This window comes from Ahaetulla prasina, chromosome 15 (assembly GCF_028640845.1).
Source record: "Ahaetulla prasina isolate Xishuangbanna chromosome 15, ASM2864084v1, whole genome shotgun sequence".
Classification (NCBI taxonomy): domain Eukaryota; kingdom Metazoa; phylum Chordata; class Lepidosauria; order Squamata; family Colubridae; genus Ahaetulla; species Ahaetulla prasina.
The window spans coordinates 15,549,898-15,574,957 of record NC_080553.1 but is presented as its reverse complement, the minus strand read 5'-3'; the positions used below and the strand labels follow the sequence as shown (position 1 = coordinate 15,574,957).

Sequence of the window (25,060 nt, the reverse complement as noted above, 5' to 3'; positions counted from 1 at the left end):
CTCCCTCCTTCCCTTCCTGTTAGAATGCAGTACTGCAGGCTAGCTCACTGCCAGCAGTTCGATCCTGATCAGCTCAAGGTTAACTCAGCCTTCCTTCCTTCCTTCCTTCCTTCCTTCCTTCCTTCCTTCCTTCCTTCCTTCCTTCCTTCCTTCCTTCCTTCCTTCCTTCTTCCTTCCTTCCTCCCTTCTTTCCTTCCTTCCTCTCTCTCTCTCCCTCCCTCCCTCCTTCCCTTCCTGTTAGAATGCAGTACTGCAGGCTAGCTCACTGCCAGCAGTTCGATCCTGACCAGATCAAGGTTAACCCTTCCTTCCTTCCTTCCTTCCTCCCTCCCTCCCTCCCTCCCTCCCTTCCTTCCTCCCTCCCTTCTGGTTAGAATGCAGTACTGCAGGCTATCTCATTGCCAGCAGTTTGATCCTGCTCAAGGTTAACTCAGCCTTCCTTCCTTCCTTCCTTCCTTCCTTCCTTCCTCCGTCCCTCCCTTCCTCCCTCCCTTCTGGTTAGAATGCAGTACTGCAGGCTATCTCACTGCCAGCAGTTTGATCCTGATCAGCTCAAGGTTAACTCAGCCTTCCTTCCTTCCTTCCTTCCTTTCTTTCTTCTTTCCTTCCTTCCTTCCTCCCTTCTTTCCTTCCTTCCTCTCTCTCTCCCTCCCTCCTTCCCTTCCTGTTAGAATGCAGTACTGCAGGCTAGCTCACTGCCAGCAGTTCGATCCTGACCAGATCAAGGTTAACCCTTCCTTCCTTCCTTCCTTCCTTCCTTCCTTCCTTCCTTCCTTCCTTCCTTCCTTCCTTCCTTCCTTCCTCCCTTCCTCCCTCCCTCCCTCCCTCCCTCCCTCCCTCCCTCCTGCGAATTTCAAAAAAGAAAAGCTTTTGTTGAGCGAGGAGCGAATTCTGCCCACTGTAAAAATAACCCCAGTCAAGAAGCCAGGATGAATGTTAGTTTAGTTATCCTTTTAGTCTTTCTTTATTACTCACCCAACCCAACGAGGATGTGAATTCTTGTGGGGTAGTGGGTGGGGGATGAGAGAGTTGTTCAAAATTAATTCATTGTTTCAAGGTGTCCTGGTATTGCAAAATTTGGGAACCCCCTGAATATTGTCATTGTTCGGAATAGAAAACATTCCTGGTAGGTAATCCTAACCAGACGGTGGCAGGATACCGACTCCTCGTTCCGGTTCTCCAACCCCAGACGTGTGCAAGATGGCTTAAAAGGCTTTGAGTTCTGATCCTATCCATTGCATGCGTTATTCCTTGAACCCCAAAAATGGGGGGGTGTCTTTCCACGTGCGTCATTTTAAAAGTCATTCCTGTCAACAGAAGCTGGGAACGATCATAGTTCATACTACTCGCCCGACCATCATAATGGCTATGATTCTCTTCCAATGTTTTGACTTTGCAAGGTCAGGGGTCTCCAAATTTGGCCGCTTTAAGACTGGTGGACTTCAACTCCCAGAATCCTGGCTGGGGAATTCTGGGAGTTGAAGTCCGCCATTCTTTAAAGCGGCCAAATTTGGAAACCTCTTGTGTTAGACCAGGGGCGTCAAACACAAGGCGCGCGGGTCGGATGCGGCCCATGGGCCATCTTGGAAAATGTAAGGGGCCAGCCCGCATCGTTTTGGCCCCGGTCTACCCAATGCGAAGAGGAAACATGCCAGCAGTTTGGGGAGTGGCCTGAAGCTGGCCACGCCCACCCAGTTGGCCACCCCACCCCCCCCGAGGTCAACCAGAGCAGTAGTGGGTTTCAATTGAGTTTGTTACCGGTTCGCTCGTGCACAGGCATGATGCTTCTGCACAAGCACAGAGGCATCTGGGCGGGTGGGCGCAGCCTCCCGCTGCTTCCGCTGCTAGTTCACCCGATCCGGGGCGAACTGGTAGCAACCCACCACTGAACCACAGCCCTGATGCGGAACTCAATGAAATTGAGTTTGACACCCCTTTTTTAGATGAACGTTCAGGACCTCACCTGCCCTCGTCCAACCCATTCCATACTCAGAAGTGGGTTTCAGCAGGTTCTGACCGGTTCTGGAGAACCGGTAGCGGAAATTTTGAGTGGTTCGGAGAACCGGTAGTAAAAAATTCTGACTGGCCCTGCCCTCATCTATTCTCTGCCTCCCGAGACCCAGCTGATCGGGAGGAAATGGGGATTTTGCAGTAACTTTCCCCTGGATTGGGGAGGGAATGGAGATTTTACAGTATCCTTCCCCTGCCACGCCCACCGTGCCATGCCACGCCCACCAAGACACCCCCCCTCCCACAGAACCAGTAGTACAAAATTTTGAAACCCACCAACTGTCCGTACTCCACTCCCAGCTCACATGAGGCTGCACCTGCTTGTGTGCAGCGCCCCCTGGAGGCGCACCGCAGAGTGATTGCTCCTACAACCGTGGGCCACGGTGCTGCACAGCAGCTCTTTGAAAAGGAGTACGACGTGCCAGTTGTATTTGGCCGAGCACTCCATGTAGCCGCACTTCCAGGTCTTCTTCACGAGCAGGGCGAGCGTCCGCCGCGGTGTGAAACGTTGCCGCTGCAAGTCCCGCTTGTTCCCCACGACAATGACGGGGGCTTCGCCGATGTTGCTTGTCCTGGAAGAGAGGATACGCAAAGGAGGTTCAGGTTTTTTTTGGGGGGGGGGCAACAGTCCAGCAATGCTTTTGTTCTATCCCCCTTCGCCTCCGTCCGAGCAATGGCTTAATTAGCTGGCACTATCTGCTCTGGCAGCAAAATAGCAAGCGTCTGCCAAGTCTCTCTGTTATCTCCCTCAACGCCGATGAGTCAAACAGTACTTCAGCTCTTAGTTAAGCAGTTAATTTGCCTGCTACAAAGAGGCACAGCAGCTCTTGCTGCCTTTATATCCTGTGGGGTGTGGCTCCATGACTCAGCACTTCGTAGGCCTGCCCCACCGCTGCTTCTGTTGTTCCCGCCTCTCCTGTCTACGAAACCTAGGGTCCAGCCAGGCCTGATTGCCATCAGCTGGGTCTGGAGGCGTGGCTTGAGGGGGAAGAGTCAGGGGACGGAGGCCTCGTTATCTCTTCCACCTGGCCTGTTTCTGGCTCCTGGAGCTGAGCCAGGGAAGCCGGTGCTCTCGAGGTAAGTCCTGACGGCCCTTCCCCCTCACTTTCCAAGTCACTTTCTGGCAGGAGGCCCTGCTCGGGGGGGGGGCAGACACAACAGCTTTGGTGCGTAGGCTCCTGAATGTAGCCGCTTCTGGCAAGTCCGTTTTTGCAGCCGCAACCTCACTGGATCGAGGAAAGCCTCAAACGTTGTGGGTCAGCCTTTCCTGGCCCAGAGCTCACAATCGGATGCATGCACTACTTCAAGACAAGAGAAAGTTTTGCACCAGCGCGGCAATACATTTCTTGGTTTGTGGGTTTTGTTTTGTTTTGTTTTTTTAAATCAAAGGGGAACTCCAACCCAGAATTCCCCAGCCAGCCATTCTGGGAGTTGAAGTCTGCAAGTCTTCAAGTGGCCAAGTTAGGAAACCCCTGGTTTAAACCAGTGGTGAAATGCAAAATTTATTACTACCAGTTTCTGTGGGCATGGCTTGGTGGCCACCTTTTTTTTTTTTTACTTACTTTTAAAAGCATTTTTTTTTGCCTTTAAAAGAAAAAAAAAGCCTCCAACGATCAGGCAACTCAGCTGAGGTCGTCAGAACCTTTTAAAAGCATTTTTGTTTTTTACAACCTCTTTGGCCGAAAATGGGCACTTCCAGTTTTTGGCAAAGTTGCAGCCATAGCATACCCTTGGTTTGCTTAATGACTGGTGTTCGCTTAACGACCGTGACAGCTGCTTTAAGATCCCCACTTTCGCTTAACAACTGCTGTAAAAAAAAAGAGAGTGTAAAATTGAGGTCATTTCTACGTGACTGGCTCATTTTCACGATCATCGTGACTTAACAACCGGGATGGGCAGGTTCTATTACGGTCATAAGTAGAGGACTAATGATGGATTGCCGTATCTTAGGGAAGTCTCTCCTTCATCCCCCTGGCCTTACCTGTTCTCCTGGATCTGCTGACAGAGCATTTTCACGTATTCAAAGCTCTCTGGGCTACAGATGTCGTAGACCAATATGTAGGCATCCGTGTTTCGTAGGCCCCAACACTTCAGATCTGACCACTCCTGAGGGACCAAGAGAAGACAGTGGGACAGTGAGATTTGTCGTTGCGGCGACGGAAAAATGAGCCACAGGCTGACTTAGTCATTGCGAGGACCCTGACAGAAAGGACAGGGGGAGATGGCTGAGACTTTTAAAAATATTTAAGTTCAGTGTTATAGAATGGAATGGAATGGAATGGAATGGAATAGAATAGAATAGAATAGAATAGAATAGAATAGAATAGAATAGAATAGAAAATGTGGAATGGAATAAAATAGATGGGATGGGATGGGATAGGATAGGAAGAATGGAATGGAATGGAATAGAATAGAATAGAATAGAATAGAATAGAATAGAATAGAATAGAATAGAATAGAATAGAATAGAATAGAAAATGTGGAGTGGAATAAAATAGGATGGGATGGGATGGGATAGGATAGGAAGAATGGAATAGAATAGAATAGAATAGAATAGAATAGAATAGAATAGAATAGAATAGAAAATGTGGAATGGAATAAAATAGGATGGGATGGGATGGGATAGGATAGAAAGAATAGAATAGAATAGAATAGAATAGAATAGAATAGAATAGAATAGAATAGAATAGAATAGAATAGAATAGAATAGAATAGAATAGAATAGAATAGAATGTGGAGTGGAGCAGAGTAGAATAGAATAGAATAGAATAGAATAGAATAGAATAAGAGTTGGAAGGGACCTTGGAGGTCATCTAGTCCAACCCCTGGCTTAGGCAGGAAACCCGATCCCGTTTCACACAAAAGGTTGTCCAATCTTTTTTTTTTTTTTTTGGGTTAGCTCCGTTGTCGCTTTGAACGGTCACTAAATGCACCGTTGGAAGTCGAGGACTACCTGGAGTGGTTTAAAGAAAGCCACACTTCGAAGGGTATCTGTGGAAGTACCATGTTTCGTAGAACGATAGGACCGGAAGGGATCTTAGAGGCCTTCTCGTCCAAACCCTCCTGCCCCACCCGACCCCGCCCAAGACAGGAATCCTTGACAAATACCCTTTATTGTCGATCGCTGTTACTTCAAAATGGAGGGTATAGTACCAATGAGTAAAAGAGATCAGTTTCTTCATGTGACTTCCATTTGACAGCGTTGAAGAGTTATTTACCCATCGGTAAATAGATCGCACTTTTACTCGTCTCTTCAGATCCAGCCCACCTTCCCACCTACATGGCTGTTAAAAATAAGCCCCAATCAAGAACCCATATCGCTTTTAATAACCGGGGTATGGTTATTTCTTTGCCGAACCCAATCCCCAATAAAGCTGAAGGTTGGTTGGGGTGGGTAGCAGGTGGTTTAGCAGCCTGACTAGGTGGCTCAGCGGCTAAGATGCTGAGCTTTGTCGAGCAGAAGGGTCGGCAGTTCGGCGGATCGAATCCCTAGTATAGAGGGTTGGACTAGATCAGGGGGTCTCCACAACCTTGACAACTTTAAGCCTGGCGGACTTCAACTGCCAGAATTCCCCAGCTTTTTTTTTTTTTTACAAACATGCATCGCAACACGTCAAGGTCATGTGACGTGTGAATGCCACTTTATAAGGCCTTGGTAAGGCCACCCTTGGAAGACTTGCATCCTGTTTTGGTCGCCACGATGTCAAAAAGATGCGGAGACTCTAGAAAGAGTGCAGAGAAGAGCAACCAAGAGGATTAGGGGACTGGAGGTTAAAACATGCAAAGAACGGTTGCAGGAACTGGGGATGTCTAGTTTAAAGAAAAGGAGGACTAGGGGAGACATGATAGCAGTCTTCCAATATCTCAGGGGCTGCCCCAAAGAAGAGGGAGTCAAGCTATTCTCCAACACACCTGAGGGTAGAACAAGAAGCAACGGTTGGAAACTAATCAAGAAGAGAAGCAACTTAGGACTAAGGAGAAATTTCCTGACAGTGAGAACAATTAATCAGTGGAACAACTTGCCTCCAGAAGTCGTGAATGCTCCAACACTGGAAGTTTTTAAGAAGATGTTGGACAACCATTTTGTCTGAAGTGGAGTAGGGTTTCCTGCCTAAGTAAGGGGTTGGACTAGAAGACCTCCAAGGTCCCTTCCAACTCTTGTTATTCTATTCTAACACACCTAAAAATGAGTTTTTTAAGGCTGGCTCAGGAATTCTGGGAGTTGAAGTCCACAGGTCGTAACGTTGCCAGAGCGTGGCCCACATCATCCCTATAAGATCGCCTCAAGCACGGGGGTCAGTAGCAAAGCTGGCTGAGGAATTCTGGGAGTTGAAGTCCACAAGTCTTAAAGCGGCCAAGGTTGGAGACCCCTGGACTAAACGACCACCAAAGTCCCTTCCAGCCTTACGACTCTGATACTAATAATTTTGTATTACTGCATTTAAAAAGAACAAACTAACATGTTGTGACTCCAGCCCCCGAACCTGGCTCCATGCCCGAAAGTGACTCCGAGACTGAGGAGGAAGGGCCGGTAAGGCTTACCTCGGGAGCACCGATTCCTTTGGCCTGGCTCCAGGAGCCAGAACCAGACCAGTCGGAGGACGTAATGAGGCCGTCATCCCCTGATTCCTCCCTTCCCCAGGCTACGCCTTCAGACCCAGCTGATAATAATAATAATCAAGCTTGGATTGACCCGCACTTCAGAAGATTAGAGAGGTGGTGCCATCAAAGGGAAGGGTGGGGCAGGAGCCCCACCCCACAGGATATATAAGGAGCTTTGGGACTGCTCTCAGTTCCACGGGAAGCAAAAATTAGCTGAACTGTTTCAAAAAGAGCTGAAAGTCTTGCTACGTGAGTCATTTGTTTGAACTTTGGCAGGCATCTGCGATTTCTCTGCCAGGACTGATAAGAGCCGTGAATCCACTGGCTGAAGGCCAGCTCGTTGCTCCAAAGTGGGCAAGGAGACGGAACACAACATTTCATCTACCTGGTTCAGAAATATGATTTTCTCATTCCTTTTTTTGGGGGGGGATCATTTCCACATTTTTCTACCCTTCTTTCCTTCTGTAGCTTCGAGGCAGGGCTGTTTCCCCCATTTTCCGCTCTTCGGCGCTGTACGGATCATTGCTTGACCCCCCCAAAACGGTAATTTGGCCTGACCGGCTTTTTAGCCATACATACGATCAGCAAACCGCCACAAAACCTCCCTTCAGCGTTACTATTTAAAGCATTCTAAAAACTCCAGTGGGAAGACCAGCTGCTTCAAGAAAACAGCAAGTGAACGCTTAAGAGAAAAGGGCCTAAAACGGAGCCAGGTTAAAAAATGCACATTATTATTTTTTTTAAAAAAATATATTAATTTTTGAGCACCAGCAGCAGGTGCAAAGTAGGTGACAGCCGTATTTCACAGATAGCTGGTGCTACTATTTTGCTCCCTCCTGCTGCAGAAGGGGGGGTGGGGGGTGGGAGAGCGCCAACGTGCCACGCAGAGCTCTGAGAAGTCACACTGGCTGCCAATGAGTCATTGTCAACCTTGTTCACAAATATATTTTGTGGGTTTCAAGGTTCGAAGGGAGCTCGGAGATCTTCTAGTTCAGGGGTGGGCGTCTGCAACCTTAAATACTCAAAGAGCCATTTGGCCCCAGTTGTCGTGTCCCACTCCTCCTCTGACGGCCGGGTCGGGGAAGTCCGTATCAGGCGTGCCTCTGCAGCTCTGCCAAAGTCCTATCAGAGTTCTCAGGGCAGGCAGGAGACCAGGATGTGACTTCAGCAATCCAAGTTAGACTTTGCCTGACTCAGAGAATGCCAGAAAGCAGATCCTTTATATAGGCCATGGGGTGTGGCTTCATGACTCAGCACTTATGCAGGCCTGCCCCTCCCTTCCTTTTGCTGACGTCGCCTCTCTATTCTCCGGAAGCGAGGATCTCTCCAGCCTCCAGCTGTTGGTAATATTAGCTCATGACTGGCTTCACATTCTTCAGGCTCACATGCTGTGGGGGAGGGGTTTAGTTGCTCCGTTTGTCTGGGCATGGTGCCAGAGCTGGGGGCTGGAGGCACGTCAGGCCATTTGTCTTGCTCGGCCTGTCCGGGGATGGTGCCAGGGCTGGGGGCTGGAGGCATGTCAGGACATTCTTCCGGACTATCAGCATCCGGCAGGAGATAAGAGGGGCCCGGCTGCGGCGGGGGGAGTGAGCGAGGCACAATACCGGTTCCCAGAGAAAAGAAAACACTGGGAGCCACAAAACCTGGGTGGGCGTGGCCAACTCGATGTCACTCACTTCCACCAGTCATATGACACACACCCCTAGCAAACGGCTACCCAGGTGGTCACTAGGGCAGAGAACCAGTTGTTAAAAAACACCGGGAACCGCAAAATCCTTTTGACGTATCTCTCTCCCTCCCTCCCTCTCTTCCCCCTCCCTCTCTCTTCGTATCTCTCTCTGTCTCTCTCTCCCTCTTTCTATATCTCTCTGTCTCCACCCCGGCCGCTTTTCCATCCCCCGCCATCACTCTTACCTTTTCAAGCCAGGTGAGGAGTGACTGGGAGGGGAGGGCCAGCCAATGATGGAATCACCTGACAGGGAGCCACAGCAGAAGGCCCAAAGAGCGGCATGCGGCTCTGGAGCCGTAGGTTGCTGACCTCTTTTCTAGTCCAATCCCCTGCCCAAGCAGGAGACTCCATACCATCCCACCCCCATCCGATGCCAACCAAGAACTGGCTGGTTCTTGGAGACGATGACCCGGCTTTGCAAAGAGACGGCCATTTGCCAAACCGGGGCAAATACCAGGGTTATCCCTGGGAAGACTGTTCAGGCACATTAATTAAGAGCAGGATGCTGTCAATCAGGCGTGTTGGGTTCTGCTTAGAATTACAGAATCACAGAGTGGGAAGGGACTTTGGAGGTCTTCTAGTCCAACCCCCTGCTCAAGCAGGGGACCCTCTGTCATTCCAGACAGGTGGCTGTACAATATTTTCTTTAAAACACTATATCATTTCAGACAAATGGCTTCCCAGTCTCTGCTTAAAAGCCTCCAGCGATGGAGCACCCACAACTTCTGGTGGCAAGCTGTTCCACTGGTTAATTGTTCTCACTGTCAGGAAATTTCTCCTTCATTCCAGGTTGCTTCTCTCCTTGATTAGTTTCCATCCGTTGCTTCTTGTCCTGCCTTCAGGGGCTTTGGAGAATAGGTTGACTCCCTCTTCTTTGTGTCCCCCCGCATTCCTTCTTTTCACTAGACTAGACATCCCTAATTCCAGCAACTGTTCTTCAAATGTTTTAATCTCCAGGCCTTTAATCAGAGTTGGGTTCCAGCAGGTTCTGACCAGTTCTGGAGAACCAGGAGCAGAAATTTTGAGTAGTTCAGAGAACCGGTAGTAAAAATTCTGACTGGCTCCCACCCCCACCTATTCTCTGCCTCCCAGTTCGCAGCTGAACGGGAGGAAATGGGGATTTTGCAGCATCCTTCCCCTAGAGTGGGGTGGGAATGGAGATTTTACAGTATCCTTCCCCTGGAGTGGGGAGGGAATGGGGATTTTACAATATCCTTCCCCTGGAGTGGGGAGGGAATGGGGATTTTGCAGTATCCTTCCCCTGGAGTGGGGAGGGAATGGGGATTTTGCAGTATCTTCCCCTGGAGTGGGGAGGGAATGGAGATTTTGCAGTATCCTTCCCCTGGAGTGGGGAGGGAATGGAGATTTTGCAGTATCCTTCCCCTGGAGTGGGGAGGGAATGGGGATTTTACAGTATCCTTCCCCTGGAGTTGGGAGGGAATGGGGATTTTACAGTATCCTTCCCCTGCCACGCCCACCAAGCCATGCCACGCCCACCAAGCCACACCCACGGAACCAGTGGTAAAAAAAAAATGAAACCCACAACTGCCTTTTACTCATCCTCATTCAATCATCCCAGGTATGACTTGGTACCTATTTGCGGTACCCTCAACGTCTACATTGGGTCTGAAATCTTAATTATAATATTGATTTTGAACAGTGTTATGTCTAAAGCCTTTTTTTGGTTGTTGGGTTTTCTGTTTTTTGGCTGTTTTTCTCTTCCACCCTCTTTTTTTTAACACCTCCCGAGAGGTGTTGGAGGTTTGAAGAATTCACAGCACGGATATGCTAGTTGGCTGGAGCTAAGAAAACCAGTATCCATCTGTAGATTTTTAGATTAAAAAAACAACAACAACAGCAACACCTCTCAAGAGGCTAAAGGTAATGAAAGGGAGGCTAATGCAAGTAACTGAAAAACCAAGAAGGAATGTGTAATGTGAAAGCTAAATCCTCCTCATCATCATTATTCTAGCCGTCTATCCCAGTGATGGCTAACTTTTTTGCAGTTGTGTACCAAAAGCAGCGGGAGTGCGGGTGTGTGTGTGTCACGCGTGCGTGTGCTCACACCCATAATTCAATGTGCTGCACCCTGCCCCTGCGCACGTGTGCACAACCCCCCACACACTCCCCTTGCTTTTGGCACATGATGGCCCGGTAAGCCCGTTTTTCATCCTCTCCAGGCTCCAGAGCCTTTCTAGGAGCCTAGGGAGGGCAAAAACGGCCTTCTCCACCCCCTCGGAAGCCCTCCGGAGGCCGGAAACGGCCCGTTTGCCAACTTCCGGAAGTGCCATAGGTTCGTCATCACGAGTCTATCGACTGCCTGGGCAATTCTTTTGCCAATCCATGACCTGGATGAAATCTCCACAGACATTCCCTCACATCATGTGTGGACTTCCACTCCCATGATTCCTCAGTCGCCATGTTGTCAGGTCTCAGATCTCGCCAGACCGAGGATTCTATTCTCTGCATCTACAGGATACACTGGGAACTCTTAAGGAGGAGCTGCCCTCACCCTTCTTTCTCTCACACATAATACCCAGACTGAGTTGCCTCTTCCTCCTCTGGAATGCAGCCCCTCCCTCCTGGGGATCCGCCTCCATAACTACATTCCATCACATCCTGTGTGGACTTCAAACTCCCAAAATTCTTCAGCCACCATATGTGGACTTCAAACTCCCAGGATTCCTCGGTCACCATGTGTCGGGCCGCAAACGAAGAGTGACATATGGTGATTCTTCCGAGCCAAGTTCCTTATCATTTCAACACCTGTAGACAGAATCTTGCCAGACTGAGAACTCCACTCTTGGTATCCACGACATATACTCTGGGAACTCTTAAGAAGGAGCTGTCTTCACCCTCTGTCTCACACACCTGATATCTGGGCTGAGTTGCCTCTTCCTCTCTTGGAATGTCCCCCTTCCTCCGGCGGATCCAACTCCTTTCTACATTCCGTTACACACATTGTATCTACAGTGGTAGCCAAAATTGTGGAAACTTTTTGGGAAAAGTGGATTTTTGAGCTTTGATGGCTAATAACACCACTTTTTTGGGGAGGGAGTTTCAAGATAATCCTATTCCACTGCTGGAATGGCCTGGGAATAGCCCAGACCTTCACCCAATGGAAAAATCTATGGAGTCGACGAAAGAAACTTGTTAGTCAGAAGCGACCCAGCAATAAAACCCAGTTAATAGAAACAATCCTACAATCTTGGTCTCACATGAGAACAGCTGCAGAACTCAAAGACTTGGTTCACTCCATGGGAAGACGTTGTAAGGCCGCCATTCATGCTAAAATTTACCCAACGAAGTATTAACTGACATGGTCATGGTTTTTGTATATCTCGGTTTTTCTATAGTGACATTTTTGTATATCTCGTTTTTTTCTACGTGTTTCACTTTTCCTCTTTATACTGTAACGGCTATTCTAATAGCAAATCCTTCGTAAAAGTTATGGCAGTACATTCCTGATTAAATTATCTTTATGATTTTATGGTACTACTACTCCTCCCCCAAAAAGTGGTGTTGTTAGCTAGTTATAGAAAAGACACTTTTCCCAAAAGGTTTCTACAATTTTGGCCACTACAGTATATCTATAGCTATGTATCTATTTGTGGGACGCCGTGGCTCAGGGGCTAGGACGTTGAGCTTGTCAATCGAAAGGTCGGCAGCTCAGCGGTTCGAATCCCGAGTGCTGCCGTGTAATGGGGTGAGTTCCTGTTACTTGTCCCAGCTTCTGCCAACCTAGCAGTTTCGAAAGCACCTAAAAATGCAAGTAGAAAAAATAGGGACCACCTTTGGTGGGAAGGGAACAGCGTTCCGTGCGCCTTTGGCGTTGAGTCATGCTGGCCACGTGACCACGGAGACGTCTTTGGACAGCGCTGGCTCTCCGGCTTTGAAACGGAGATGAGCACCGCCCCCTGGAGTCGGGAACGACTAGCACGTATGTGCAAGGGGAACCTTTACCTTTTATGTATCTATTTAATGTTATGTCATCTTCATTCTAGCCATTGTCTATCCACTGCAGGGTGAAGGCTTCAAACCTGTATAGTCCCCATCTTTCTTTGGCCAATTGGACCCACAATACCTGCTGACGTCATCGTTCCATTTTGTTTTAAGTCTCTTTCATGGATGCTTTTGATCAAGTGGGATCCATTCTACGGCTGCCTTGGTCCACCTGCCCTCCATCCTTCTTGCTATGTGACCGGCCCATTTCCATTTCTGTTCTTTGATTCTTTTGATCAAAGAGAATCATATATTTTACTTTGTTCTTTAATCTTGTCTCGGGATGCTGAGCATGGATCTTTCCATAGCTCTTCCATACCTCAGCGCTTTCGTGAAGCTAAATATCGGGGAAGAAATATTCTGCTCTTGTCTGTCTTTTTTCCCCCTGGATATATTTAATCCGAATTAAAATTATTTTCAGCCACAACAGTACTGGAGTTAGTTAAACCGGATCTGCAACCGGCTGAGTTTTGCAATTCTGCTGAGTTTTTAAATCAGGCTGGTCAGCGCTGAAGATCTACAAATCTTTGTCCATTTCGTGTGCAGAACATTTTTAACTTGTCTTTCTCCACTTTAAACGTGAAATGCAAAATATTTGCTTTTAATCGAAGCAGGGGGTTTAAAGTACGAAACAAAACAAAACAAAACTCTGGCTTCGGAACACAATGCAAAGTTCAAAAACAAATGTCCCCTGGGGCCTCCCTCCTCACATTATTTGAAATGTCATCTGATGAATGTCAGGCAGATGTTCCAAGATCTGCAGCTTTTCTTAACAGAATAACAGAGTCGGAAGGGATCTTGGAGGTCCTCTAGTCCAACCCCCTGCTCATGCAGGAGACTCTAGGGCAGGGGTCAGCAACCTTAAACCCTAAAAGAGCCACAAAGGTCCTAGCCAGAAGCTCCCCCCATTCAATTCTGCAGCTGACCGGAAGTCTGGTTCCTCCACCATAGAGTCTCCTCCTAGTGCGGTGTCCTTTTTCCTGTACCTGTCCTAACCAAAAACCCTATCGATTGTGGAGCCAACTGGAAAACTCGCCCCTTGCCATAGAGTCTCCTCCTTGCACACCATACTTCCCTCACCCACAACCAGAAGCTCCTCTCAAAATTGTTGTGCCGACCAGTAACAGGGAGCCGCAGCAGAGGGATGAACGAGCCACATGCGGCTCTGGAGCCGCAGATTGCTGACTCCTGCCCTAGGGAGTGCTGCAATAGAGCCTTATGCTGACTAAAATCAGATCACCCTCTTAATCTTACTCTGAGTTTTATATGATACACCGAGGCCTAAACCAGCCAAGGAGGTTTGTTTTACCTGGCACATCAAACCTCACAGAAAGTAACCATGGTTAGTCTATTTGTGTGAAATAACTGTGATTAACTTTTGCCTAAATATCAGGTTTGTTTAACCACACCACACTTTTTGGGGGGCAGAAGCTCCCTGAACAGAATTAACATCAGTGTGCACTCACTGCTTTTCAGGTAGTGAAATAGCACATTTGAAAAAAAGCAGGAAAGCAAGGGGAAGGAAAGAAAGAAGGAAGGAAGGAAGGAAAGGAAAGGAAGGGAGGGTGGGAAGGAAAGAGAGAAAGAGAGAGAGAAAGAAGGAAGAAAGAAGAAAAGAAGGGAGGTTGGGAAGGAAAGAGAGAGAGAGAGAGAAGATAGGAAGGAAGGAAGGAAGAAAAAAGAAAGAGAAAGAGAAAGAGAAAGAAAGAAAAAAGGAAAAGGAAGGAAGGAAAGGAAGGGAGGGAGGGAGGGTGGGAGGAAAGAGAGAAAGAGAGAGAGAGAAAGAAGGAAGGAAGAAGGAAGAAAAAAGAAAGAGAAAGAGAAAGGAAGGAAGAAAAAAGAAGGAAGGGAGGAAAGGAAGGGAGGGTGGGAGGACGGGAAGGAAAGAGAGAAAGAAAGAGAGAAAGAAGGAAGGAAGGAAGGAAGGAGAGGGAGGGAGGGAGGGAGGAAGGAAGGAAGGAAGGAAGGAGAAAAGGAAGGAAAAGAAAATGAGCTGTTAATAAGTCTATTAAGTCCAGAAGGACCTATATCCTACTTTTCCCCCCCAAGAGCTCAAGTCAGCTTCCAGGGGAGTTCCTCTTAAATGTGCACAACAACCCTGCAATATAGCTTGTGCTGAGAGACAATATTAACTTCCTCAAAGGTAGCCAAGAAATTTGCAGGGCCAAAGGTGAACTCAAATCTTGAGCCGCCCTGGTCCTAGTCCGGTTCCTGAAGCTCCAGACGGCACCGCATCACCTGAAGCAGCAGGAAATATGTACACCTTTGGTCACTTTACACACACACAAAAAAGGAAACAAAAAGAGTCAGCCAACTACAACCTGCCTTGACACCCCCCCCTCCTCCATCAAATTACCACTCCGCTTCTCCACAGCTTGTTGGGGTGATGGAAACTGCCAAGTGGGAAGGGAGGGGGAAAGAGAAACTCACCTGAGAACTGTTGGCAGGAAAAGCCGCCACGTAGGGGACGTCCATGATTTTCAGGTCGTAAGAGTTTCCGTTCAGCATGACCGACGGCCGGTAGATGTAGCGGTCCTCCGTGGGGCTGTACTTGTCCGTGAAATCGTGGTACAGGAATTGGCGGATGATGGCCGTCTTGCCTACTTTGGCTGCTCCCAGGACGGCGACCGTCAGCGTCTCCACCATGGTCTGCCTTCAGGACCCTGGAGAGCTCCACAACCGCCCGCCGCCGTTGCTCCTCCGAAAGGCCACTTCGCGCTTCCTCCGAGCCATCAAGCCCCCCCACACTTTGCCTGCCCTCCCCCTCCCCTCCCGCGGTTCACACGATCAAGCTTCACCGGCTTCCTGAGTTAACCCGTGTTCGGTGTTCGCACGCTACAGAGAACCATCAACAAACCATTGAGGTTGTGCCGATGGCACCGGATGCTGAGACTCCACGAAGAAAAGCGGAGGAAACAAACCCCAAGGCTACGAACGAGCCGAGTTGAACATGTCAAGGCGGGAGCCAGGTTTGTAACGGACTCCTGAAGCGCCTGGTTCACACCCCCGTTTCTCCTCCCTCCGGGACCACAGAGTTCCGAGGGCTGCTCCCACGTAATCCGACTCCTCCGTCCGGTCCGAGCCAAGTCAACCCAACTTCGCGATGCTCTCCAAGTAGCTTCTCCGCTGCGCCTTCCCTGCCGCCAGCAACCTTCCTTTGCCCGCCCCTAACCCAAGAGCTCAGGCTTCCTCCGAGTGCAGGACGGATTCCGACGGCGTGGCACGAATGGGAAGGGAGAAAGGAGTTCAGCCAAGACGCGGGGATGGCGGTGAACGAGGAACGAGGAAGGCGAATGGAACTAAAGTCCTCCGAAGTGCCGCTGGGTTGGGGGGCGGGGGAGGGGTGCGAGCTCCCTTCCCCGCTGCCTGAAGACTGTAGTGTGGTTTTGAGAGAGGCGGGAAGGGAAGGAAGTTGTCCAAGCGCAAGAAGTGGGGGGAGGAGAGGAAAAAAGAGAGAGTGAGTGAGAGAGAGAGTGGGGGAAGAGAAGGGGACGGGGGGAGGGCGAGAGTGGGGAGAGAGAGAAGGGAGAGAGAAAGAAAGAGAGGGGGAGAGAGAGGAGGTGGGAGGGAGAGAGAGAAGGGAGAGTGAGGAAAGAAAGAGAGAGAGGGGAGAGAGAGGGAGGGAGGGAGGGAGGGGGAGAGAGAAAGAGAGAGAACAGAGAGTGAGTGAGTGAGTGAGTGAGTGAGGGGGGAGAGAGAGGGGGGAGAGAGAAAGAAAGAGAGAGAGAGAGAGACGGGGAGTGGGGGAGGAGGAGAGGGGCTGCAGAGCCGAGCCGAGCGAGCGGAGGACGGGACCCTTCCTCGCCGGCCGTCCCCAGCTTTCTCCCGGGCGCAGAGAAAAGGCTGCTTCAAGGCCGCTGCAAAGCCAAGGAGTTGCTCGCTCCGCTCTCACTCCCAAGCGCCCCACCGGGCAGCGCGATCCAAGCGTCCCGCCGGGTTGGCGCCCGCCTTCCAGCGCTGAGCTATCCAGAGCCAGGCAAAACCCGGGCGCAGCGCCCGAATCGGCGCTCCGTTTCAGGACCCTGGACAGGGACACTGCGGCGCGACCGGCTGTTCCCCCCTCCCGCTGCGGCAAATAAACCCGGGATCGCCGCGCGGGCCGCGCGCAGGACAAGCACGTGAGAAAGGCGACGCGGCCAGCAGGGCAAGGAAGATCGACTCTGCCTAGCAGCAGGCAGGAAAAGCCCGGGAGGCAGCGCGGAGCCGCTCATCCCTCCCACCCCGCACGATACGGAGAGCGTCTTCCCCGCCTTTCCGGAGATGCGGAGAAATATGACTTCATACTTTTTCCGCCAAGGCGAGGGGGGCAGTTTTCATTCTCCTTCTGCCCGGCAAGGCTCCACACCCTACCTCCCCCCCACCCCACTCCCTCCCTGCCCAACCCAGGAGAATGTCCATCAAAGTGCAGAGAAGAGCAACCAAGAGGATTAGGGGACTGGAGGCTAAACCATAAGAAGGAAGAACCGTTGCAGGAATTGGTTATGTTGAGTTTAATGAAAAGGAGGACTAGGGGGAGACAGGACAGCAATGTTCCAATATCTCAGGGGCTGCCCCAAAGAAGAGGGAGTCAAGCTATTCTCCAAAGCACCTGAGCTCAGGACAAAAAACAACGGATGGAAACTAATCAAGGAGAGAAGCAACTTAGAACTAAGGAGGAATTTCCTAACAGTTAAAATAATCAGTGGAACAACTTGCCTCCAGAAGTTGTGAATTCTCCAACACTGGACGTTTTTAAGAAGATGTTGGATAAGCATTTGTCTGAAGTGGTGTAGGATATCCTGTCTAAGCAGGCGGTTGGACTAGAAGACCTCCAAGGTCCCTTCCAACTCTGTTATTCTATTCTATTCTATTCTATTCCATTCTATATCCGTATTCCGTTCCGTTCCGTTCCATTCCATTCCATTCCATTTTTTCTATTCTATTCTATTCTATTCTATTCTATTCTATTCTATTCTATTCTATTCTATTCTATTCTATTCTAAAGAGAGAGTCAGCTGGAAAGACTTACATTGAAAATCAAACAGAAAGAAGACACAGAATGTTATCAGACTTGGAATTTATTTTACCAAGGCGATTATTGCGGGGTCTGTGGCGGAAATCAAGAAATAGAAGTTTGCTAAAGTCTGTTAAATATAATACGTAGAAGGTAAAATGGTTGAAGAAATATAGGATACGAAACTGAACTACGAACAGAGGTGATTATGGTATGAATAAGGATTTAAGATAGAGATATATAGAATTAGGATTTTTGTAAATATGCTTGTTACGATAGAGAAAATTTGTGTTATGTTTTTTTTTAATCGTTTTTCTTTTTCTTTCTGTGTTGTACTTTTGTACCGTGTTTTAAATGTTGGAACTTCAATAAATACTATTTTTTTTTAAAAAAGAAGAAGTTTGCTAAAGGAGATCGGAGGCCACAGGGTAGATTTCCACACACTCAAATGGGTGTTGAAGAAGGATAGAAGCAACAAGGAGAATGTGACCAAAACTGTTAAAAATATTAAGTTCTATCTTCTATGTGATTTCATAGAATGGAGTTTTCTTTTTTTAAATAAGTTTTTATTGATTTTTCAATTCCCCCCCTCTCTACACACATACATAATTTATGAACAGAGTATTGGCCATATCATATTTTATACAATTTAACATATCCAAATACATTTCATTTTATTTCAATTTCAGCCAAACTATTCTTTTTCCAGATTTTAATCGTGTCTTAATATTTAAATAATATATAAATCATATCTTCCAGTTCTAATTTCTCCATTTTTACTAATATTTATTCTCTTTTATTATTTTTTAGGTATTTCAGTTTTTATCCTGATATATTCAAACATATTCGGGCTTGTCTGTTTTTCAGTTCATCTTTTCCAATTTACAGCAATTTTTCTTCTCCTTCTCCTTCCTCTCCTTCCCTTCTTTTATCCTTCCTACTTTCTTCTCTCCTCTCCTACTCCTTCTCTACTTCCCCTTCCTTTCTCCCCCTCCTCCCTACTTCCTCCCTATCTAACCTTCTCTCCTACTTTTATTCCCCTTCCCTTTCTTCCTCTCCTCTTCCCTTTCTTCTTTCTCTCTGAATGGAGTTTTCTTGATCCCTAGGCAAATGCTACCATTCTTGGCTTGTTCGCATCTTTTTGCTTTGAGATGTGTAATATTAGTTGCTGGAGAAAAGATATTTTTTGTTTGCCAAAACCTCTACAGTGGCCTTGGAAAGGAACACTGAAAATTATGACGCAGATGAAAAAAAAACTTTAATCAAAGGTATGGAAAGAAGTCAATTGCAAAGTGAAGGTCAATAGGAGTGGAATGGACTCTCATTGTCTTACATAAAGCTATGATGTGACCATCCTAGCCGAAATGCGGAATATATAACCTGCTTCAAAAATTTAGTGAGAAGAGAAATGAACATGATCGCACAGCATCTGTGGGAGGAAAGGGGATAACATCTGGGAGGTTTGACAAAAAGATAACGAGCGAGAGAATCTAGAGAAATACAGTACAATACAGGGGTCAGCAACTTGCGGCTCGGGAGCCGCATGTGGCTCTTTCACCCCCTCATCTGTGGCTCCCTGTCACTCAAAATATGCGTCACAACTGCACGCGATTTATTGAGCTTTTTAACCCCCGGTAGGCCAACCGTGGATAAATCCAAGAAAAGAAAAAAGTTTCAGAAGAAAACAGAACGTTGAATTCAACTACATCTGCTAGTTTTGTGGCTGCTCAAGAAATAAGTCAGGCACAGGAAGGGTTTTGTGGCTTCCGGTGTTTTGTTTTCTGTGAGAAACGGGTCCACAGGGCTCTTTATGAGTGTTTAAGGTCGCAGACCCCTGGTATAATAGTATGAAGTATGAAAAGGGGATTTTCAAACTTTTCCAGCCGTTGTTGTTGGGTTTTTTTTGTTAAAGATCCTGGAATTGATTAAGAGGCACAAAACTTTAGTGTCCCAGAAAACTGCCCCTCCCCTTATTCCTTTATGGAACTCCATCAAGTATTATTAAAAGAAAATATATATATCTATAATCTATATATACATATATTTGTTTTCTGTGGTCTGAGCAACTCGGACTAATCTGAGCACAACCAAGCCCCCACCCAAACAGGACACACCCCCAGCCAATCAGAACACAAAAAAACCCATCCAATCAGAGCACAGCCAAGCCCCCACCCAATCAGTTCAAACCCCCACTAACAGTTAAAAGGAAGAAACAGCTGCGATCACACATTGCTCCCAGAAGCACGATGCTGAAGCCTGAAGATGACGAATGAGACTTCATCGAAACGTCGCCAAGACACTTCCAATTTTATGCGGGAGAAAACTCGAATAACCAAAGACCCTACATACATACATACATACATACATACATACATATATATATTCTGAGGTTTTCGCGGGTATGTATGTAGGTTTTTGGTTATTCGGGTTTTCTCCCGCGTAAAATTGGAAGTGTCTTGGCGACGTTTCGACGGTCTCATTCGTCATCTTCAGACTTCAGCTACGTGCTTCTGAAGCACGAAGCTGAAGCTTGAAGATGACGAATGAGACTTTGTCGAAACGTTGCCAAGACACTTCCAATTTTACGCAGGAGAAAACCTGAATAACCAAACATATATATATATATATATCTGCCCCAGCCTTTCATAATCTCCTGGTAGTTTACAGAAATCAAATCTCCATCTCCTGGATACTGCAAATCCCCATTCCCTCCCCACACCTGGGGGAAGGATACTGCAAAATCCCCATTCCCTCCCCACACCTGGGGGAAGGATACTGCAAAATCCCCATTCCCACCCCACTCTGGGGCCAGCCAGAGGTGGCATTTGCCAGTTCTCCGAACTGTTCAAAATTTCCGCTACCGGTTCTCCAGAACCTGTCAGAACCTGCTGGATTTCACCCCTGGTCCACACCTCTTAAGGCTTGCCAAGGTGCAGAAACATTGCTTTGTGGCGATGATTCAAACATCAGTTGGCATTCTCAGGGGATGTTCAACACACACCAATCGGGGCCCAGCTTCTGCTGCTGTCGACGGTCACAACTTCATTCTTGCCAGCCATGTCTGCTCCGGAGGACCCCAGCGCGACAGAAGTGTTGAGGAGAGCAGCTTGGTGCCTTCAGTCGGTGGCTAATGAAATGATTTAATTATTGCAGCTATAAAAAGAAAAATATCAGCCTCGCAGTTGAAACGCTCTCCTCTCTCCCAGGGAGCCAAGCAGCGAGGCTGACACGAAAGGAAGGCAAAAAAAACCCCACGGAAGTCTTCAGAACATGGCTTTGCTCTCCGAAGCCCTGCTGATGAACAAATAGGTAACAGCACCAAAAAAAGAAGAAAAAAAATATCCCCTGGTCACTCAACCCAATACAACACAACCAACCCAAACCCTAAAAAGAATTACACACTTGCCACATATCAAGAACAGCTCAGAAACTAAGAATGGTTGCCGGAGTTGATGGAATTGGCTGACGTGGCAAAACTGACTACTCTAGAATAGAACAGAACAGAACAGAAATATGAATAGAATAGAATAGAATAGAATAGAATAGAATAGAATAGAATAATAGAATAGAATAGAAGGATGGAGAAGAGAAGAGAAGAGGAGAGGAGAGAAGAGAAGAGAAGAGAAGAGAAGAGAAGAGAAGGATGGAGAATAGAATAGAATAATGGAGAAGAGAAGGATGGAAAATAGAATAGAATAGAATAGAATAGAATAGAATAGAATAGAATAGAATAGAATAGAATAGAATAGAATAGAATAGAATAGAATAATGGAGAAGAGAAGGATGGAAAATAGAATAGAATAGAATAGAATAGAATAGAATAGAATAGAATAGAATAGAATAGAATAGAATAGAATAGAATAGAATAGAATAATGGAGAAGAGAAGTATGTAGAATAGAATAGAATAGAATAGAATAGAATAGAATAGAATAGAATAGAATAGAATAATGAAGAAGTATGAAAAATAGAATAGAATAGAATAGAATAGAATAGAATAACAGCTGATAGCTGGATGTACACACATACAGACACTTTATATATAAAGCATATGTATGTATATGTGTTTGTGTGTGTGTGTATGTTTGTGTGTGTGTGTGTGTATACAAACACCCACTCCATCTACCAATCAAGATGCAACCACATAGCCAACCAACCCGTTCACAGCAACACTCCCCACCTCCCCACCAGTATTTATAGAGAGATGGCAGCTCCGACCACTCTTTGCTCAAGAAGCACGAAGCCGAAGACACCAGCCTGAAGATGATGAGTGAGACCTCGTCGAAACGTTGCCGAGATATTCTCAACCTTACATGGGAAAAGACCCGAAAATGCCAAGACCTACATACCTATACATATATATATACTGATAAGGAAATAAAAGAAGATTAGTATAGATCAGTTTTGAGCTATTTGGCTCTGAAAGCATATATAGCAAGAGAAAATGATTAAACAATGTTGGGGAGAAGGCCGCGGGAGAGCTGAATCCCCAGTTTTGACAAAACCTTCTGGCAGCTACGTTTAAAAATAATTGGGATAAAAGCACCGTCCCCTGAAAGGACAAATTGGCAGGAAATGCGGTGAGCTCAAGTTCATGTCGGAGAAAATTGTCTTCCAGGGGCATCCGACTTCCTCAACGACACCAAGAGGACCCTGAAAGATAGATGTGGCCTCCAAGGCCATCTGAAATTTGGGGATGGCTTCAGCCTCGTCGTTGTTTTAAGTCGCATGATATAACTAGCGAAGTGGCCAGTTGTAATCATCCTCATTTAATGACCCCATAATCCCTTGCGGGGTGGGGAGTCTGGGCAACTGACTGGAGCTAGCAGAGTGTTTTACTGGCCAGATGCCCTTCCTATCACCAGTACGGAGTTATATTCAGCACATATATTCTCATAGCGCCCAGAGCAGCGGTCTGCAACCTTAAATACTCAAAAAGAGCCATTTGGACCCGTTTCCCACAGAAAAGAAAACACCGGGAGCCACAAAACCTGGGTGGGCGTGGCCAACTCGATGTCACTCACTTCCACTAGTCACATGACCTTCTAGCCACACCTACCCAGCCGGTCATTAAGGCAGAGAACCAGTTGTTAAAAAAATACCGGGAACCACAAAATCCTTTTGACATCTCTCTCCCCTCCCTCCCCCACTCCCTCCCCCCCGTCTCTCTCTCTCTCTGTATCTCTCTGTCTCTGCCCTGGCCACTTCTCCATCCCCCACCATTACCCTTATCTTCTCGGGCCAGGCGAGGAGTGACTGGGAGAGGAGGCGAAGGACGGGGCCAGCCAGTGGTGGGATCACCTGACAGGGAGCCACCCGCAGAGGGCCCAAAGAGCCGCATGTGGCTCCGGAGCCACAAGTTGCTGACCCCTGAATTAGGCAACCTATTGTGTCTCGCCCGCTCTCACCGCAGCCGGGGTCTTCTTATCTGCTTCCGAACGCTGAAGAATGTCCTAGTATGCCTCCCGGCCCCAGCCCTGGCTCCATGCCCAGACAGGCTGAAGAGGAAGAAATACCTCCAGCCCCCAGCCCTGGCTCCATGCCCAGACAGGCTGAAGAGGAAGAAATACCTCCAGCCCCCAGCTCTGGCTCCATGCCCAGGCAAACGGAGCAACTAGACCCCTCCCCCTCCTCCACAGCATGTGAGCCTGAGGAAGGTCAATTGCCAACAGCTGCCGACTGGAGTGACCCTCGCGTCAGAAGACTTGATAGGTGGAGGCAACAGAAGGAAGGGAGGGGCAGGCCTGGATAAGTGCTGAGTCATGGAGCCACACCCCATGGCCTATATAAAGGATCTGCTTTCTGGCATTCTCTGAGTCAGGCAAAGTCTAAACATATCTTGCTGAAGTCACTTTCTGGTCTCCTGCCTGCCCTGAGGACTTTGCTAGGACTTTGGCAGAGCTGCAGAGGCACGCCTGATTCGGATTTCCCTGACCCGGCTGTCAGCAGAGGAGTGGACACGACACAACCTGCCAAAGGCCTTTCTTGGCAAAAATTCAGAAGACACCGGTATGAAACAAGTGCAACAAGATGAAGCTATCAACATTGTTTTCCAGCAGAGCCCAAATGCCATTGCTGGTCTTTTAAGCCTTATTGGGAGGGGCCAATCATCTCTTGGCCCTACTCCCGAGTCGTCCTCTTGCTTGAGCTGCTTTTGCCTTCTAGCAGCTCTTCTCGTGCGTGCATTAGGAACAGGCTCCTCCTGTTCCTCTGCCTCACTACTGTCGGCCTCTGGAGTCTGCACATCACTCCCCGATGGCCCTGGCCCCATCTCTGCAGTATTAGCCTGCAGTACTGCCTTCTAACCACAAGGCAGGCAGGCAGGCAGGCTGAGTTAACCTTGAGCCTGTCAGGATCGAACTGTTGGCAGTCGGCAGTGTTAGCCTGCAGTACTGCATTCTAACCACAAGGAAGGTAGGTAGGTAGGAAGGAAGGAAGGGCCAATAGCACTTAGATTTATATATTGCTTCCCAGTGCTTTTACAGCCCCTCTCCAAGCGGTTTACTGACTCAGCCTATTTGCCCGCAACAATCTGGGTCCTCATTTTACCGACCTCAGAAAGATGACAAGCTGAGTCAATCTTGAGCCTGGTGAGATTTGAATTGCTGGCAGCTGGTGGTCAGCAGAAATAGCCTGCAGTACTGCACTCTAAATGAGCCACCGCGTCTCACAGAAGCTGTAAATTGCTCACAGCCAGCCAGCTGTTTCTAAGATTGGAGTTGCCATATTTATCCTTCTACTGAAGGTCCTTCCCAAGAAACCAGGATGGGTAGATATAGGAAGACAGTATTAAAGCATCATTGCAGGACGTCACCTGTTCCAAGCACACCATGGCTAAGGGGCGATTCGAACTCACTGCCGCCTGGTGATTGGCCCACGGTCACCCAAGCCAGATTTCATGCCTAAAGTAGGACTAGAACTAGAATTGGTGTGTGCACGCTTGCCCATCGCTCGAACAGGATGCGGCCCGGTACTGGGTTTTCTGAATTCCTCCTGATCATTGACAAATCTGGTCGGTGTCTCACCTACACAGCTTCCTCTACACCAGGGGTCGGCAACCTGTGGCTCTGGAGCCGCGTGTGGCTCTTTCATCCTTCTGCTGCGGCTCCCTGTTGCTGGTCAAGCTGCACAATTGATTGGGCTTTCGGCTAGGACAGGCAGAGGAACAAGATGCCTCGCTAGGAGGAGAGACGATGATGGGGGAGCCGACTTCCGGTCAGCTCCAGAATTGAACAGGGACTTCCGGTTAGGATCTTTGTGGCTCTTTTTGAGTGTTTAAGATTGCCGACTCCTGGTCTACACCAGGGATGTCAAACTTGATTTCATTGAGGCCCCAATCAGGGTTGTGTTTGACCGGGCGGGAGGGGGGGGCGTGGCCAAGGGGGGGGGTATGGCCAGCTTGACGTCACTCATGTCGGGGGCGCCTGTGGGGGCCCGAGTGCTCTGCCAGTGAACACGGTCTCCCGAGCTCCGTTTTCGGTTGCAATGGCCTCCTGCAACCCTCTGCCAGCAAAAACGGAGGTCGGGAGGGCCGCGTGTGGCCCTCCCGAGCTCTGTTTTCGCTGGCAGAGGCACCTCAGGCTTGTCCTTCATTGTTTCCAGGGCAGCCCCGCGGGCTAGATCTAAACACCCCCGGGGCTTTGAATTTGACACCCCTGATCTACACCCAAGAGGCCTTTCCCGCCCAGTAGTAAAACAGAAAACCGTTTTCCTGCTCTGGAGGTGG

General features: G+C 48.2%; 1 protein-coding gene across 1 annotated transcript; it reads right to left on the bottom strand.

Annotated features, from left to right (window-relative positions):
- Nucleotides 1-1,686: 1,686 nt before the first annotated feature.
- On the bottom strand, nt 1,687-14,989 carry RASL10A (RAS like family 10 member A). Its single transcript, XM_058158604.1, has 3 exons — nt 14,774-14,989; nt 3,992-4,116; nt 1,687-2,582 (listed from the first exon to the last, which is right to left on the bottom strand). Exons 1-3 carry the CDS (start codon nt 14,987-14,989, stop codon nt 2,312-2,314), a joined length of 612 nt encoding a protein of 203 aa, XP_058014587.1. The 3' UTR covers nt 1,687-2,311.
- Nucleotides 14,990-25,060: the final 10,071 nt, after the last annotated feature.